General features: G+C 36.2%; 1 protein-coding gene across 4 annotated transcripts in view; it reads right to left on the bottom strand.

Moving 5' to 3' along the window:
• Positions 1-3,457: 3,457 nt before the first annotated feature.
• LOC106780877 (zinc finger protein 569) overlaps positions 3,458-20,166 on the bottom strand; it is a 58,253-nt gene continuing 41,544 nt past the window's right edge. For 2 of the 4 annotated variants that reach the window (XM_014733056.3, XM_070224173.1), the window contains 3 exons: positions 14,319-14,445; positions 13,920-14,018; positions 3,458-6,736 (listed from right to left, as the gene is read on the bottom strand). In XM_014733056.3, the coding sequence (XP_014588542.3) occupies positions 4,929-6,736; positions 13,920-14,018; positions 14,319-14,445 (2,034 nt within the window). In that variant the 3' untranslated portion in view covers positions 3,458-4,928. Of the gene's footprint in view, positions 6,737-13,919; positions 14,019-14,318; positions 14,446-17,892; positions 17,925-20,166 lie in introns of all 4 variants that reach the window. The other 2 variants (XM_070224171.1, XM_070224174.1) reach the window with 2 other exon arrangements.

Here is a 20,166-nt window from a genome sequence, read left to right as displayed (position 1 = left end):
TCACCGATAGGGTAGTATCAGCCAGGATGAACTTCCACACCTGCCCAGAGGCAATGAGGTAGAACTAGGTGGTTCCAGGCAGTGCTTCTCAGCAATCGCTTCTCACCCTGTTCCATGTTATCAGGGCACAATGGGGAGCTGAACTTCTATCCCCACCCAACAAACTCTAGAAAAAAGGTGGTGCTAGTCAGCACTCTGTTTCCCCTCCTTCATCCTCTCCACTCCTGTTTCAGCTGGGCTGGATGGGGAGCTGAACTTCCATTTCTACCCAGTGAAAATGAGGTGGGTGTCAGTGCTTCACTTTTGCTTGGGTGGAGTCAGTGGAGCCCGACAGGGCACTGAACATCCACCCCCACCTGAACCTTCAAGCTACACCTAAACAGGGTGACTGCCTGCAAAAAGAAAGGTTAAATAGGATCTAGAGTCTCACAACACAGCATCCAAAATGTGTAGGATACAATTGAAAATCATTTATCATATCAAGAAACAGGAAAATCTTACACTGAATGAGAAAAGACAGTCAAGACTCATCAACACCAAGATGACTAGACTCATCTGACAAGGAATTTAAAAGAGCAATCATAAAAATGCTTCAATGAACAAATTATGCACATACTTGAAACAAATAAAAAAAACCCAAAATCTTAGCAAAGAAAGGGAGAATATGAAGAACACAATGAAATATTTTGAACAGAAAAATACAGTAACCAAAATATAAGATTCGAAGGATGTGCTCAAGAGTAGAATGGAGAGGACAGAGGAAAGAATCAGTGAACTTAAAGATAGAACAGGAGGGAAAAATATGCTGAGTCTTAGAAGGAAAGAAGAAAGTGTGAGGCTGACAAAGCATTTAAATAAATAATGGCAGAAAATTCCCCAACTTTGGCAGTAAACATAAGCCCACAGATTCAAGAAGCTGAGCAAACCCCAAACAGGATAAACTCAAAGAAATTCATGTCAAGACACATCATAATCAGACTTTAGAAAACTAAAGACAAGAAAAACGTCCTTGAAAGCAGCTATAGAGAAAAGACACATTACCTATAGAGGAACAATGATTCAAATGTCAGAGACTTCTTATCAGGAAACATGAAAGCCAGAGGAAGTGGCACGTTTTTCAAGTGCTGAAAGAACAGTCAACCCAGAATTCTATACCAGCAAAAAATACCCTTTAGGGAAGAAGGTGAAATGAAGCCATATTCAGATGAAGGAAAACTAAGAGAATTTGTTGTCAGGAGATCTACTCTAAAAGAATGACTGCAGGAAGTTCTTTAAGCATAAGATAAATGATAAAGTAAGGAAAGGTGGAACATCAGGAATGAGGAAAGAACAACAGAAAGAGTGAAAATATGGGTACGTTTAATGGACTTTCTTTCTCCTGTTGAGCTTCCTAAATTATATTAGATGGTTGAGGCAAAAATGACAACACTGTCTCATGTAGTTCTTAAGGTATATAGAGAAAATATTTAAGACAGTTAGACAATAAAGTTGGGGAATTAAAGGACCTCAGTTGAGATCAGGTTTAATGGAGAAAGCAAAGTCTCTTCCATAAATGATGTTGGGAAACCTGGACAACCACATGCAAAAGAATGAAAGTAGACCATTATCTTACACCATACACAAAAATTAACTCCAAATGGATTAAAGACTTGAATGTAAGATCTCAAACCATGAAACTTCTAGAAGAAAACAGAGGCAGTACACTCTTCAACATCGATCTTAGCATATTTTCAAGTACCATGTCTGACCAGGTAAGGGAAACAATAGAAAAACAAATGGAAGTACATCAAACTAAAAAGCTTCTGCACAGCAAAGGAAACCATCAACAAAATGAAAATACAACCTAACAACTGGGAGAAGATATTTGCAAACCATATATCTGATAAGGGGTTGATATCTAAAATATATACAGAAGTCATTCAATTCAACAACAAAATAACTGACAACCCAATTAAAAAATGGACCAAAGATCTGAACAGACAATTCTTCAAAGATACACAGATGGCCAACAGGCACATGAGAAGATGTTTGACATCACTAATTAATTATCAGGGAAATGCAAATCAAAACTACAATGAGATATCACCTCACACCCATCAGAATGGGTATAATTAACAAGACAGGAAATAAGTGGTGGAGAGGATGTGGAGAAAAGGGAACCCTCATACACTGCTGGTGGGAGTGCTAACTGGTGCAGCCACTAAGCAAAACAGTATGGAGATTCCTCAAAAAATTAAGAATAGAACTACCATATGATCCAGCTACTCCACTGCTGGATATTTATCCAAAGAACATGAAAACATGAATTTCCAGAGATATATGCACCCCTATGTTCATTGCAGCATTATTCACAATAACCAACACTTGGATGCAACCTAGGTGTCCATCGAGGGGCAAATGGATAAAGAAGATGGTGTATATATACACAAGGGAATACTACTCAGCCATAAAAAGGATAAAATTTTGCCATTTGTAACAACATTAATGGACCCTGAGGATATCATACTAAGTGAAATAAGTCAAAGGGAGAAAGTCAAATACTGTACGATCTCACTCATAAGTAGAAGATAAAAACAACAACAAACAAACATCTAGAGACAAAAATTGGATTGGTGGTTACCCAAGGGGAAGAGCAGATGGAAGCAGGTGAAAGGGGTGATTATTTGTATGGTGATGGATAGTAATTATATAGTAATGTACACCTGAAATTTATGTTATAAACCAATGTTACCACAATATAGAGATAAATCAGAAAAAAGTAAAAAATAAAAATATTAAGAATAAAATAAATAAAAATAAAAATAAATGAAATACTGATACATGCTACAATATGGATGAACCTTGAAAACACGTTCAGTGAAAGAAGCCACTCACAAAGGACCACATATTGTATGATTCTATTTATATGAAACGTCCAGAATAGGCAAATCCATCAAGACAGAACAGAGATATGGGGGATGGGGGAATTGGGTAGTGATGGCTAAAGGAAGAGGGTTACTTTTGGGGGGAATGAAAGTGTTCTAAAATTGATTGTGGTGATGGATGTACAACCCTGTGAATATATTAAAATCTATTAAATTGTATTCTTTAATTGGCTAAAAAATATTATCTCAACAATTGAGAATTTCTTTTGTTTCTTCACTGCTTTCAACCAGGGAAGAACTTGTATTTGAAATAAAAATTAAATTTAAAAATTGACCTCAAACAAATGCTATATACTGCTGATTTTTATTATCCTAATTAACATTATCAGAAGCAAATTATTATTTTAATTCAGGTTTGGTTTGTGTATTAGTAAAGATAACTTTCCATAAATATTAGTATCTTATCAAAAATAAGAATAAATTTTAAAATTGTTTCTATAGGTCCAGATTTCCTCCACCCATCTGATTCTTATTTTATAGAAAGACAAAAATAAAGGCAAGAATATTTTAAAATCAACATAATTTTGACAAGATTTGTTACCACTGTCATATTTGCTTTTTCTTTTATTAAAGAAATATTACAGATAAATATAACAACTCCCTCCAGACCTTTCCCAGTTCCTAAAAGGCAACCAATGTCATATATGGATCCAGGATCAATACACAGTACTGTTCTTTGCATTATTAAATTTATACAAACGTTATATCATGTTTCATTGTACATTTTGCTGTTTTCTCTCAATATTATATATTGTGATCTATCCATGTAATAATTTGTATCTCCCCTCTAAAACTGTATTCTACCATAGAAATAATTACATCAACTAACCTATTTCTCTACTAATAGAAATATGTTATGTCCAATTTAGAGTAATACAAACCATGATGCAGTGAACATAGTGATAGAGATATATCTCTGCACACATATGTGGGTGCCTCTGAAGCCAATACACCAAACTAGAATGGATTGTTCCATATTCATGTGTTTTTAGAGAAATCCTGTTACTCTAAATTAATATTCTATTTCCATCATAGTTTTAGAATTTTGCTTTCTATATTCTGGTCTTCAATCTACTTGAATTTTACTTTTGTATGGCATAAAGTAGAGCACTAACATTTTGCTCACATGAATCTTCCATTAATTGAACAGGCTATGCTTTCTGCAATGATCTCAATAGCAGTATCATACACAAAATTCCCATGTCTCCTTCCTCCTAACCTCAATTTGTTTCCACTGATTGATTTACTCATCAAGAACATTGTTTAAATGACACTAGCTTTAAATCAAGTATGTAATATCTAGTAAACTGTGTCTTCTCTTTTGTTTTTAACATTTTTTCCAGCTATTTGTGCTTCTTTACATTCCTATGTGAAACACTGAATGTTTGTGAAATTCTTAAACTATAACTAACTAGTGAAAACTTTGAGTGGAAGTACTTTAAACTTAAACTCAAAGGTGTGTGAGAGAATTTATGTTTTTTAAAATGTCAAATCTTTTCAGACAATGTCATTTTTCTCAGTGATTCAGGTGTTCTTTTGTGCCCTTCAAAATGTTTTATAACTTTATATATCTCTCTCTCAAAATTCATTGTTGTGTTTATTCTTAGATATTTTATATCAACACATTTTCTAATAAACTACTTCTCATATAAAAGGTTATTTTATAGTTTATCTTTCTTCACAATTTTTTCTTGCTTAATACATTGGCTAGAAGCTCAAGTATGCTGATATGCTGACAGCAGATACTTTGTTTCAGATTTTAATGAGAATGCTGAATAAATATCATCGATAAGATGTCTGCTGAAGGTTTTTGATGACCAGCTTTGCATTATACAATTTGTCAGCTCTGTAAGAATTCTCATGTTTCACAAATGTGTGACTTCTTTGAAAGACTTTCCCACATTCATAGTTTTTTCCTCTAGAACTGATTATGTAATGTGCAAGGAGGTACTAATTCCTTCTGAAGGCTTTTCCATATTCACAATATTCATGGGGTTTCTATTTCTAATGAGTATGAATTCTCTGGTGTCTAACAAGGTGTGACTTTTGGCTGAAAGCCTTACCACACTCATTACAATGATAAGGCTTCTCACCTGTATGTTTTCTCATATGAAGTGTAAGAGATGAGATTTGAGAGAAGGCTTTTCCACATTTACTACAGTCAAAGGGTTTCTCACCTGTATGACCTCGTATATGTATAGTAAGGGATGAACTTTGGGAGAAGGCTTTTCCACATTTATTACATTCATAGGGTTTCTCACCTGTATGACCTCTCATGTGTACAATAAGGGAAGTTCTTTGAGAGAAAGCTTTTCCACATTCATTACATACATAGGGCTTCTCACCTGTATGACTTCTCATATGTAAATTGAGCAACGAGCACTGAGAGAAGGCTTTCCCACATTTATCACATTCATAAGGCTTTTCCCCTGTGTGACTTCTCAGATGAAGAGTAAGGGATGCAATTTGAGAGAAGGCTTTACCACATTCATTACAATCATAAGGTTTCTCTCCAGTGTGAACTTTCTGATGTGTAATAAAGTTTTGCTTTTGGCTGAAGGCTTTACCACATTCATTACATTCATAGGGTTTCTCTCCAGAATGAATCTTTTCATGAGCAATGAGATTTGATTTCTGGCTAAAGGCTTTGCCACATTCCTTACATATATAGGGTTTTTCTCCAGTGTGAATTCTCTGGTGTCTAACAAGATTTGACATCTGAATGAAGGCTTTCCCACATTCATTACATTCATAAGGTTTCTCTCTAGTATGAATCTTCTGGTGGGTAATGAAGTTTTTTTTGTGGCTGAAGGCTTTTCTACATTCCTTACATTCATAGGGTTTCTCACCAGTATGACTTCTCATATGTACAGTAAGGGCTGAGCTTTGAGAAAAGGACTTTCCACATTCATTGCATTCATAGGGTTTCTCACCTGTGTGAATTCTCACATGTATAATAAGCATGGAAAACTGAGAGAAGGCTTTTCCACATTTATCACATTTATAAGGTTTTTCTCCTGTGTGGCTTCTCATGTGAAGAGCAAGGGAGGCAATTCGAGGGAAGGCTTTACCACATTCGTTACATGCATAAGGTTTTTCCCCAGTATGAACTTTCTGATGTGCAATGAGGCTCTGCTTCTGGCTGAATGCTTTTCCACATTCATTACATTCATAAGGTTTCTCTCCAGTATGAATTTTTTCATGATCAATGAGATTTGATTTCTGGCTGAAGGATTTCCCACATTCCTTACATGCATAGGGTTTCTCTCCAGTATGAATTCTTTGATGCCTAATAAGATTTGACATTTTAATGAAAGCTTTCCCACATTCATTACATTCATAAGACTGCTCCCTACTGTGAATTTTATGATGTTTAACGAGTTTTTCCTTGTGGCTGAAGGCTTTTTTACATTTTTTACATTCATAGGGTTTTTCTCCAGTATGAATTCTCAGGTGTCTGATGAGATCCAAGGTTTGGCTGAATCCTTTTCCACAATGATTACACTTAAACGGGGTTACTACAAGATGGGATGAGCTATTGCCAAATGATTTCACAGGTTCATTATATTTAAGGATTCTCTCATTATTACAATAGACAAAATTATTATGTTCTAAACACTTTCCAAATAAGTCATAGCCATACAGATTATGACTGGAAGGAAAAAAGTCTGAATTCAGAGTAAATGCATTTGCAAATTTCTTATGACATTCATTGACTTTTTCTTCAGTCAGTGGTTTTGTGAATTTATCTTCAAGTTGTGTCAAAAGTCTGTCCTGGATTTTCTGATGCTCCTCAATTCCCCATATTTCTCCTAAAACAGATTGCAAATAAATGTCACTTGTAACTTTTCCCAATATTAAAATATCAAGAAAATTTCAAAAAGCATGCTATTATGGGATTGATTCTTGGCTTAAGGCCTAGTTTCCCATTATTAAGCAAATTCGAGGCACATATATGTCCTATTTCCTAAGCTTTAGGAGATTCCAGGAAAGGAAATATGAATAGACACAGATATTTATGAATACAAATAGTTTTGATTGCTTTAAATGAGATCTGAAAGAAAACAGATAAGTTGCTGGGTAAAAGGGAGAACGAAGAATGTACAAATAAAGAAAGAAGCAATAATGACAGAGAAAAAACAAAAACAGGAAGTTAAAAAAAATCATAGAACTGTTTTGTAAGACTCTATTGAAACACACTTTTATAAACTGTTTTCACAAGCAATTTTCTGGAAAATGTAAATTACCAAAAGTAACTATTAAGATGTAGAAAACCTATATAGACCAATTTCCACAAAATAAACAGAAAAATATGAAAAGCAGTCCCCTAAAAACAAAACAAATAGAAAAGGCCCAGAGACAGTCACATGGGAATTTTAACAAACACATTAGGGACAGCTCTGATGCTATATAAGATTTTTTAAAGGAAAAAAAGAGAATTCCTTATTTCGGGGGGTGAAACAAACAAAATATTAATATCAAAACCTGAGAAAGATGACTATTAAAAAAGCAAACCAGCCACCAATTTCACTTATGACTATCAATGCAAAAATTCTACATACAATATCAAAATGACCCAGGAATGTAAGTATGTTTTTCCCCCAGGAATATAAGTAGATTTCTCCTAGGAATATAAGTATGTTTCAATAGTAGAAAAATCTACTACTGTAAGTAACTATATTAATAGGTCAAAAGTGAAAAATCAATCATCTCCAAAGATATTAAAAAGATGATAAAACTCAACATCTATTTTCCATAAAAAAAACCCTTTATAAAATAGGAATAGACAGACACTCATTTAACTTGAGAAAAATCCCAAAGCACTCACAGTACAGTTAGGAATAAAAAGAAGATGAGTGCTTATCACCACTATTATTACAGTGCTGGATAGTGCATTAAGTAAGAGAAAGAAATCAGAGGTATAGAAACTTGGAAAGGAAAAGTAAAATTAGCATTATTTATCAGCAATAAAACTATTTAAATCAAGTCACCTTTTTGAAAAATCATAAAAAGAAATTAATTCACTATGTATAGTAAGTTAAAATTCAGTTTCAAAAACCTTCATATATACAAACAACTATTTAGAAAATATAACAGAAGATTACACTTACAATGGCAACAAAAAACATGAAAAATCTAGGAATAAATTTAATAAGAAATGCCAAAAAATTAGAAGAAAACTTTAAAATGCACATAGAGATTTGAACAAATGGAAGGGTGTTATGGGTTGAACTGTGTGCCATCTCTAAAAGATCTGTTGAAGTGCTAACCCCCTGGACCTCAGAATGTGAAGTTATTTGGAAACAGGGTCACTGCAGACACAATGAGTTAAGATGAAGTCATACTGGGGTCGGGTAAGCCTCTAATCTAATATGACTGATGCTATAAAAAGAATGTCACATGAAGAGACAGAAGCATGGGGAGAACACTATGTGAAGACAAAGACAGACTCGAGTCATGTGGCTACAAGCCAAGGCATGTCTGGGGCTACCACAGGCTGAAAGAGGCTAGGAAGGGTCCTTCTCTTACAGGTTTCAGAGGGAGCGTGGCCTTGTTAAGACCTTGATTTAGTATTTCTAGCCTTCAGAACTGTGAGAATAAATTTCTGTTGTTCTAAGCCACCCAGTTTGTGGTACTTTGTTACAGTAGCTCTAGGAAGCTAAGACAAAAGGCATATCACATTCTTGGAAAAGAACACTGAACAGCAAAGGTGACAATTATTCACTACTTAACCTATCAACTTAGAGTGGTTTCGATAAAAATGTTTGAAAATAAAAGTGAGTAATAACTCAAAGGAAAATGATGCTGGGGTTGCCACCATAAAGGGGAAATGGGTAAGAGAAGAAGAATTACTTTTCAATATATATCCTTTTGTACTTTAAAAAATTTGTACTACAAGCATGTATTATGTATTTTTAAAAGTAAATAAATTTTCTAACGCTGAAGTAATAAAATGAGAACAAACAAAGGAAGGAAAAATTGGATGAAAGAGTTGTGAGATAAAACTGGAAGAGCCTACCTAGCATGACTGGAGAGAAAGTAAGTATAGAGAGTGGAGGAGAAAACACAGATTGAGAAATTGAGCTTAAATATGGCATGATAAATACATGAATTTATCTTTGATGCTACCCCAAACCACACTAATATGAGATATAGAAATAAAAAGGTATAAACGAATGAAGACCACACCTCTACCCTAGAAAAGATGGGAGATTACCCTCTTAAGAAATGGAAGCAGAAAGGCTCTAGAATCAGTGACCCCAGGCAGAGAAATAGAGAGAAAGGAACTGGCTCAGTCACAGAGAAAGGAAGTGAAAGTCTACATACTGAAAGGTGAGACAGTCAGTCCTCTGGTGCTGCTTAGATCCAAGATGGGAAAATGGAGAATTTTCTCTCTCTGTTAGACTGAGAATAAAGTAAGAGGAAAAGTCCTGTGAAGCTGTAAAGCAGATAAAGTGAGAGACATGGCTGCAGATTATAAATGCATAAAAGAAGGCAGAGTGCTAAACTTTTGGGTCACCTCAGTTCAAGGAAAAGCAAAAGATGCTGAGGGAGAAGGTAAGATTAGGTTGTCAAGGTAACATCCAAGCAGAAGTGAAAAAGAATTCCAAGGGGAAGGTCAAAATGTGACAGAAAGGACCTCATGTTTTAAGATGGTGGAATGAAAAAGTAACTGATCTCTTTTCTTCTCTACAAACAATGAGAATGAAAAGTCACTGATTCTTCAATGATCCTGGGGGGTGCTGTAACCCCAATTATAAAGAGTTAGTGTTGACAAATACAGTGCAGGCTGGAAAAGGGGCAGAACGGAAGTAAAAGGAGACAGCTGAATCATGCTGATCTTGGGCAGAGCAAGCAGCTGACTGTCAAGATGGATGTCACACCTTGAAGAGCAGAATTAATTACCCCATGATTACAACATTGAAGTTTGGGAGTGTAGACCTGATATCCCAAGATATGTCAGGGAAGCCAGGACTGAACAAGGAAACACTCTGACATACTATCTTCTTAGGAAGAAGTTTGTTGGGGTGAGAGCACAAGTTTCAGCTATGAGAAGACTTACAGCTTATTTTTGGGATGAGAAGAAATAAAGTCTAAACATACTTACACACACACAGTCGTGCAGAATAAAGGGCTTCAATGTGAAGCACAGATGCATTCATTACATCAAGGGTTGGCAAACTTTTTCTTAAAGGATCAGATAATAAAAGTTTTAGGCTTTGTAGGTCATATAGCCTTTGACACAACTATTCAACTTTGCTGCTGTAATGTGAAAGCAGTCATAGACAAGATGTCAATGATTAGGTGTGGCTGTGTTCCAATAAAACTTTATTTACAAACAAGTGGCTGGACTACAGGCCATAGTTTGCTGATCTCTGCTCTAGATCAGAACACTCATTTTCCTTCCCCAACATCATCCTTCTTTAAAGCAGGTCAAGGAAGAACTATTCTCACTCAAAAATGGAAAGGTGCTGGAATCAGATCTATGAAAAGCATTATAAGAGAAAGAAAAAAGAAACATTATATTAAAAAGCAGACAAAATGAACAATTATGGCACATAGTAAATTAAAATCTTGACTAGATGTATTGACACGAATAAAAAACAATGAAAATTAAGTTTATAGCATCTATAAATCAAGAGCTCAAAATATAAATTAAAAATTAACTGGCAGAACCAAGGAAAGAAATGGAAGAGAAAAATAAAACCAACTGAAATGAAGGAGACCATGCAAGTGTGGAAAAAGAGAGAAAGACTAGATAGGACTTTATTATTGAAAATTATGGTAGAGTAACCTCACATTGCAAAACAAAAAGAAAATGGATAAAAGAGAAATTATGATGCATCGCTGGGAGCATAAATCTCCAAGAACACCTCAATACTGTGCACCAACCACAGCTGAGCATCATATACAAAAAAATAAAACAAAAATAAACAACTATTAGCCAAAACCAGGTCTGAGAGAGGGAATTACAAAGCAAGCTGGAGGATGAGTCTGACCTGAGTACCTATCCAAACAAAAGCCCTGTTACCTGAAGTACAAGTCCCAGGTCAGCAATACGGAAGCGAAGCTCAAAACTGAAGTTCCTACAAAAAGCCAGGACCTCCAAAAGATGTTCAGCTGGTCCTCACTTGCTAATGCCTGTTTACACCCACCAGGAGCACATGCAAATCATCTTCAGAAGACAGCAACTTTAAGTGAGGACAATACAATTATTCAAATTGGGGGCCAGCCCAGTGGCATAGTAGTTAAGTTTGTGCACTCTGCTTCAGTGGCCTGAGGTTCACAGGTTTGGATTGTGGGTAAAGACCTACACAATGCTCCTCAAGCCATGCTCTGGTGACATCCCACAGACAAAACAGAGGAAGACTGCCACAGATGTTAGCTCAGCGACAATCTTCCTCAAGCAAACAGAGGATGATTGGCAACAGCTTAGGGCCAATGTTCCTCACCAAAAAAAATCATTGTAAATTAAGATTTAAAAAATTTGAATTCAAATCAGCAATCATCAAGCAGGCGAAGAAGCAGGTACAATAAATGAGTCAACAAAAACAAGATATTTAAACCTGAGGACTTAAAATACTGGAATTGTCAGATACAAAATACAGAAGAGCTATGCAGAGTATTTTTAAAGAAGCAAAAGATAAAAACAAACCTGAACAAGCCACAGAAATTATTAGGAAGGACAAGAATGACATGAAAACAAAAAACAAACAAAGTAAAAAGAAAAGAGAGAGAGAAATTTCTAAAAATACAAAATACTACTACTGAGAATTTTTTAAAAAGTGGATGAGTGAAAAAGATGAATAAATACAGTTGAAGAGAGTTAGTAAACTGGAAGATATAGCTGAAATAATTACTGAGACGGCAACACAGAGAGATAGGGTGGTAGAAAATAGCAAAGGAAATGAAAAACAATGTGGAGGAAAAAACAAGTAGGTCTAGTATCTATCTAATAGGAGTCCCAGAAGTAGAATGCAGAGAAAATGAAGGAGAGCCAATATGTGATAATGCGGGCTGAGAAATTTGCAGAATTAATGAAAGACTTAAGAACAGAACACTAGGGTAATTTTATAACAACAGATTTGAAAATACAGATGAAACGAATTGTTAAATATAACAGATGACCCTGGAACATCAATATATGATAAACTTTTACAGACACAGAGGAAATTTAAATATTTGTAGAAATTACATTGTTCAACTCTGTGAAAATTAATTTTAAAACCAGGATTAAATGGATAATTTTCTGGAAAAATATAACATTATAAAAAACTAGTGCAAAAAGAGAAAAAACATCTACACAGAACAGTTATAAAAGGAACAAAGAAAAAAAGGTGTCAAAGAACCTTCCCTCAATAATCCACAGGGTTCAAATAGCTCAACAGGGAAGATAAACCAGAATTTTAAGGGAGTTATACACCAACGCTATTCTAAGTGTCCCAGAACATGAAGGAAAGCTTCCAAATTCTATTTATGAAACCAGCATAACATTGTCTTCAAAGCCTGAAAAAGTTAGAACAATTATTTAAATTCATAGCAAACGTGAGGATGAGTCATTATTAAGAAATATGTAAACATAATTCACCCATATACATAAAAGGGAAAAAAAATCATGATAATCTCCTATAAGAAAAGATTATTATTTTAACTACAGGAACATTAAAAAAACTCAAGGTGAGGGGCTGGCCCCGTGGCCGAGTGGTTAAGTTCGCATGCTCGGCTGCAGGCGGCCCAGTGTTTCATTGGTTCGAATCCTGGGCGCGGACATGGCACTGCTCATCAAACCACGCTGGGGCAGCATCCCACATGCCACAACTAGAAGGACCCACAACGAAGAATATACAACTATGTACTGGGGGGCTTTGGGGAGAAAAAGGAAAAAATAAAATCTTAAAAAAAGAAAAACTCAAAGTGAATAAAAGTACTTCAAAGAGGAATGACCAACTGCAAAAAAATAATGGAAAAACATATAACAAAGGGCTAATAACATTAATATGTTAAGAGTTCACAGAAATTAAGAACTCAACAGAAAAAACAAGCAAAAGATACAAACTGTTCATAAAGAAAGAAAGATAGATTTAAAACATATGAAAAGATGCTTGTCTTCACTCACAATAAAGGAAGTGCAAATTCAAACTATAAGTTATATTTCACCTATCAAATTGGCAAAGATTTAAAAAATGCTAACAGACTATGTTGGTAGAAATTGTTAGTACAAATATAAATTGTTACAAACTCCTTGGAGGGCAAAAAAGGACCTGGCAATAGCTATCAAATTAGAAATACATGTATGTATGTGTATGCATATATACGTATATATGTGTATGTATATATACACACATACATCCATGTATACACAAACATGCGTGCATATATACATGACAATGTAGCAGAATATGGGAGCTAACAGAAAAGGAGCTCTGACTGTAAAACTTTTCTTGAAGTAAAAGGGTTGTAGCCATTACTGGGGAAGTATGAGAGCAAAAGCTAAACATTACAGTGGGAAGTATGACTATGGGCACAAAACACGATGCTAAGGCATTTACAATGGAAGGAAGAAAAGAAAGTGGAGAGTAAAGGACTATAAATGTCAATAGGTTTATTTGAACAACTACAATTCCATGAATATCTGAATGCAAAAAGAAAGAATCCTATGTGAAAAGGTGGGCAGAGACACCGAAGATGCTAAAAGCAGAAAGATTATCAAAGTAAAGCTGGAAATGAATTAGGAAATGTTGATATCTAGCACACAGGTGAAAAGGCCAACTGATCCTTTAAGTTCTGTGGAAAGAAGTTCTAAGGATAAAAGCTAAGAATGTTATCTAGAAATGACATCTTACGTTTATAAAGAATTCACAACAATTGTCACCATAAAAGTCTACAGTCTTTAGGAAAACATCTTTGAAGAAGATTTCAGAGAGATCAATTACTCATGGATTAACCATCAGAGGGTCTGGCCCCTCTTCACCTGTCTGGTTCCCTCCCACTAACCTGGCCAGTGTCTCCTTAACACATCCACATCTTCCTCCACCCATGGTTCTTCTTCTTGCTCCAACTTGAAAATCACATCAGGTTTGGTGAATGGACAGCCTGTCAAAGAGAAGTGACATACGATTTTGGCATAAATACTAAAACAAAGAATCATTCAAGAATTGAGGCTGGCCCAGGGAAACTGGTTTTCTAAAGGACAAGAAACGTATGTTTTCTGGAGATGCTGCCCCCTGAAACATAACAGATGACGTTTTGTTTTGAAAGCTGCTCATTCAAGTGAGCAAAGGCATCTAAAGGCAAATTCACTCTAACACTTAAAGGTTCCACACATTTCAGAAAAGTGGGGGAAAAAAGGTACTTTAATCTCAGAATTTGAGTTATATAGGAAACTACCCTTACCCACTGTGATTAAGTTGTTATAGTTTTCTAGCATCACATTCCGGTACAGGTTCCTTTGAGCAGGATCCAATTGCTGCCATTCTTCCTGGGTGAAGTCAATAGCCACATCTTTGAATGTCACTGTTCCCTGTAACAAAACACTCCTACTCAATCTGAAGTCATCCATCTTAGATGATATGGACAAAACATATTGAACTGTGTTCTCATGGTATGCAAAGGTAAGAAGTCAGAAAAAAATTTACCTGGTTTTGTTATTTTCTAAAAGAAAAAAACCTCATATTAGCAACATCCTGTTAGTTTATGTTCATTCACTGAATTAGCAAGCAATATCTTTAATAATGACCATGGTTAAAGAGATCTTGGGCACCAATTTATACTGCGTGTGGAAATGGGGGAGTATAAACTGTACTCAAGTTAACTGGTTTGGGAACTCACTAGATGCCTGTGATTCGCTGAGGCAGGAAAAATGAAAACAAGATTTGGATGGAAGCAGAAGCAGGGAGAAAACGATAGCAAAATTTGAAGTACAGTAGGATATCCAACTGGAGATATACATTGATTTAGCAGTTGGACATACTGTTCACTAGATTGGGATAAATCCAGAATGAAATGAGGATTTATTACTTATAAGCCTATAATAAGTGTCTACAGACATGAAAAAGGGATATGAATGCTTAGAGTTCATGTATCTTGAAAGATGAGGGCTTTCTTCAACTAGACAGATGAAGAGCCAGACAGATGACAGAATCATACAAATACCAACAGACAAAGAAAAAGATTCATTAGTAAGTTTTTCTAATGGTCTGAATTAGAATTACAACCAGAGCTATGAGAAAACAGTATCAAGAAAGCTTTAGAATAAGTTTCAGAAATAACATGATGGTGACAAATTTCTTCAAAGCAATGTGATTTGAATATTGAAATATAATGCACTTTTCCCAGTTAAAAACTGAAATGCCCAAAAGTATATAAACATAAGAAAAAAAACTTCAATGGTACTAGAACAAAGAGAGCTGTCCATATTTCCTACCCTTTGAGGAATTTCTACAAGAGATGGAGTGAGATAAAAAGAAATCACCAAGAGTTAATTCACAATCAACGTCTCTAAGAATTTATTTCCAGGTCCTAAAAGGACCCTATGAACATGAACACTTACTAACACTAACGGTTCAGAGTAGGCTGTGGGACTGATGAGGAATCCTCTTTTGGAACCCTTTTCTCTGAAGATCAAGGTCTTTGAAATAAATAGGTTTAAGAAAACAAAGATTATGGTTGAATAAGACATCCCTTATTTGTGTCCCCCCGTCACCACAATTTGGCATCCATCCATGGACAAAAGTGCCTTCATGGGAGCTGTGGGATCCAGCACCATATGCCAAGGAAACTACCCTTACCCACTGTGCTAAGGAGTCTCAACCACCCATATGCTGGGTAATAGGCAGACAGACTTCAGTCCTGGCTGCAGACCCTGCAGCAACCCATGAACTGACTCTAGCCCCTCTTGGTTGTGGTGCAGGAGCCCCTGGAAAAAAACCATCTTTGACAATCACCCATGAATGACAGAGCCTTTGTGGAAGTTCAGGTCTTCAGCAGAGAAGTTTCAGCACATCGCTGAGACTAAAAATACGAGCTTGAACTCATCAGAGAGGGTAAGATGAATGGTCTTACATTTTACTCACCTCACCTGTCCCCTGAGGCAGCACAGCTTAGGAAGATCTCACCTTGAGAGATCTTCTTGGCCTGTGATCTCATCCATGGAGGAAAGAGAGAGTGTGTGAGTGAGCACCTGGCTTCCTAGCTGTGCAGGACAGTGCCAAAGAGGCTCATTTCTCTCTCGCCCCACCCAGAGTACAGGATTCTGAACTGTATGACTGGGGGGGTGGGAAGACTCTGCGAGGGGGGCAAATAGGACTTTCATAGGGCATTAAAGGGATGCAGATCCCACTAACTGCGTTGTAGACTCTATCAAGAAGCCTGCTGGGTACACTTTACTTGTAGATACCCCCAACTGCCCCACAGCACCCCCAGAGCTCTGCAGGCTTGACACACACCCAGACCCCTACCCCGTAGCTGGGGCCCTGTGTGCACTCCTAATGGTCGTGGTGAGAGTGAGCTTTAGCAGATGGCTAGTGAGCATGTTGAGAGAGTCAGCATGAATTTGCAGGCCAGAGAAAGACCACAAACGTGAGCTCTACCACCACCTTTGGGAAAACAAAAGGGAGGCTGTCAGCAAGCACCCTGCCTGGTGTATTGCAGGAACAGGGAAGGAATACAAACTTTAAAAATCTGCTACAAGAGGGGCTGGCCCCGTGGCCGAGTGGTTGAGTTCGTGCACTCCGCTGCAGGCGGTCCAGTGTTTCGTTGGTTCGAATCCTGGGTGCGGACGTGGCACTGCTCATCGGACCATGCTGAGGCAGCGTCCCACATGCCACAACTAGAAGAACCCACAACGAAGAATGTACAACTATGTACTGGGGGGCTTTGGGGAGAAAAAGGAAAAAATAAAATCTTTAAAAAAAAAAATCTGCTACAAGAGAGCAAGAAGAGTGGAGCGGGTGGATCCACTGAAGCTCTGAGAAAGCCTCAGAATCACCAGCAGGACTGATGGGAGTTATTTCTCTCCTGAAAGTAGTTAATAAAGACTGAAGGAGGTGACTGCTATGTCAAATGCAAAGACAGCAATGCAAAACTTCAAGGAAGACAGAAAATCAAGGAAACATGATACCACAAAACGATCACAATAATCTTCGAGTAACTGATCCCAGAGACTTGGAGATCTGTGATTTACCCAGTAAAGAATTCAAGATAGCTGTTTTAAGGAAACTCAAAGAGCCACAAGAAAACACAGAAACACAATTCAATAAGATCAGGAAAACAGTACATGAACAAAATGAGAAGCTTAACAGAGAGAAATCAAAAAAAGAACCAAACAAAAATTCTGGAGCTGAGGAATACAATGAATGAAATGAAAAATGCCATAGAGAGCATCAACAGCAGAACGGATCAAACAGAAGAAAGAACTTGTGATTAGAAAACAGGAACTATGAATTATCCAGTCAGAGGAGAAAAGACTGAAGGAAGCCTATGAGAATTATGGCACACCACCAAATGAAATATATTCACATTATAGAGATCTCAGAATAAGGAGAGAGAGAAAAGGGGCAGAAAGCATATTTAAAGAAATAATGCCTGAGAACTTCCCAAATATGTGGAGAGATTTTAATATCTAAGTTCATCAAGCTCATAAGTCACCAAACAAACTCAATTTAAAGAAATCCTCTCCAAGACACATTAAAATAAAACTGTCAAAAATCCAAGACAAAGACAGCATCTTAAAAGCAGCAAGAGAAAAGAAGCTTGTAACTTACAGAGAACCCCTATTAGGCTAACAGAATTTTTGGCAGAAACCTTACAGGCCACAAGAGAATGGGATGATATATTCAAAGCACTGAAAGAAAAAAAAGCTGCAAACCAAGAATATACTATCCACCAAAGTTGTCCTTCAGAAGCGAAGGAGAGAGAAAGACTTTCCCTACAAACGAAAGCTGAGGCAGGTCATCACCACTAGACCTACCTTACAAGAAATGCTGAAAGGAGTTCTTCAAGCTGAAATGAAAGGAGGCTAATTAGTAACATGTAAACATACAAATATACAACATACTAGAAAAGGTAAGTATATAGTCAAATTCAAAAAATAACTGTAATATGATGCTGTATTAACCACCTAACTCTAGTATAAAGGTTAAAGGACAAGAGTATTAAAAATAACTATAGCTACAATAATTTGTTAAAAAATACATAATATAAAAAGAGGTAAATTGTGACATCAAAAACATAAAAAAGGGAGTAAAATGGTAGAGTTTTTGTATGTGATCAAAGTTGTTAAGCTACCAGTGGAAAACAGAATGTTCTATCTATACAATGTTTTATGTAAGCCTCATGGTAACCACAAAGCAAAACCTACAGTAGATACACAAAAGAAAAAGAGAAAAGAATCAGAGCACACCACCACATAAAAGAATTCACTCACAAAAGAAGACAGCAAGAGAGGAAGAAAGGAATGAGAGGACTACAAAATAGCTAGAAAACAATGAACAAGATGACCTAAGTCTTTACCTATCAATAAATACTGCAAATGTAAATAGACTGAATTCTCTAATCAAAAGTCACAGAGTAGCTGGATGAATAAAAAAATAAGACCAACCAGTATGTTGTATACCAGAGACTCACTTCAGCTTTAAGGACATATATATAGGCTCACAGTGAAGGGAAGGTAAAAGATACTCCATGCAACCAGCAGAAAGAGAAGTCAAGAATACAATCACATTTACAGTCACAATAAAAGAATAAACTGTCTAGGAATAAATTTAACCAAGGAGGTGAAAGACCTATATAATGAAAACTGTAAGACATTACTGAAAGAAATCAAAGAAGACATAAAGAAATGGAAAGATAGTCCATGCTTATGGATTGGAAGAATAAACATAGTTAAAATGTCCATATTACCTAAGACAATCTACAGATTCAATGCAATCCCAATCAGAATCCCAATGACATTCTTCACAGAAATAGAACAAAGATTTCTAAAATTTATATAGAACAAAAGACCCCAAATAGCCAAAGCAATCCTGAGAAAATTTTCTTCAAAATATACTAAAAAGCTATAGGAATCAAAACAGCATGGTGCTGACACAAAAACAAACAGATCAATGGAACAGAATTGAAAGCCCAGAAATAAAACCACACATCTATGGACAGCTAATCTTTGACAAAGGAGCCAAGAACATACAACAGAGAAAGGATAGTCTCTTCAATAAATGAGGATGAAAGTAGACGTTTATCTTACACCATACACAAAAATCAACTCAAAATGGATTGAAGACTTGAATGTAAGACCTGAAACCATAAAACTCATAGAAGAAAATACAGGCAGTACACTTTTTGACATCAGTCTTAGCAGTATCTTCTTGAATGCCATGTCTACTCAGGCAAGGGAAACAAAAGAAAAAATAGACAAATGGGACTACATGAGACTAAAAAGCTTCTGCAAGACAAAGGAAATCATGAACAAAAGAAAAAACAACCCACCAACTGGGAAAAAATATTTGCAAACCATATATCTGACAAGGGGTTAATTTCCAAAATATATAAAAAACTCATACAACTCAAGAAAAAACGAACCCGATCAGAAAATGGGCAGAGGATATGAACAGAAATTTTTCGAAAGAAAATACATAGATGGTCAACAGGCACATGAAAAGATGTTCAACATCACTAATCATTAGGGGAATGCAAATCAAAACTACAATGAGATATCACCTGACACTCATCAGAATGGCTATAATTAACAAGACAAAAAATAACAAATGTTGGAGAGGATTTGGAGAAAATGGAACCCTCATACACTGCTAGTGGAATGCAAACTGGTGCAGCCACTATGGAAAACAGTATGGAGGTTTCTCAAAATACTGAAAATAGAAATACCATATGATCCAGCTATCCCACTACTGTGTATTTATCCAAAGAACTTGAAATCAACAATCAAAGAGGCTTATGCACCCCTATGTTCACTGCAGCATTATTCACAATAGCCAAGGCATGGAAGCAATCCAAGTGCCCATCAACTGATGAATGGATAAAGATGTGGTATATATATACAACGGAATACTACTCAGCCATAAAAAAAAAGACAAAACCATCCCATTTGCAACAACATGGATGGAACTTCAGGGTATTATGTCAAACGAAATAAGCCAGACAGAGAAAGACAAACATTGTATGATTTCACTCATATGTGGAAGACAAACATATGGATAAGGAGAACAGACTAATGGTTACCAGAGGGGAA

Source organism: Equus caballus, chromosome 10 (genome assembly GCF_041296265.1).
Source record: "Equus caballus isolate H_3958 breed thoroughbred chromosome 10, TB-T2T, whole genome shotgun sequence".
NCBI classification, from domain to species: Eukaryota; Metazoa; Chordata; class Mammalia; order Perissodactyla; family Equidae; genus Equus; species Equus caballus.
This window is presented reverse-complemented; position numbering and strand designations above follow the sequence as displayed.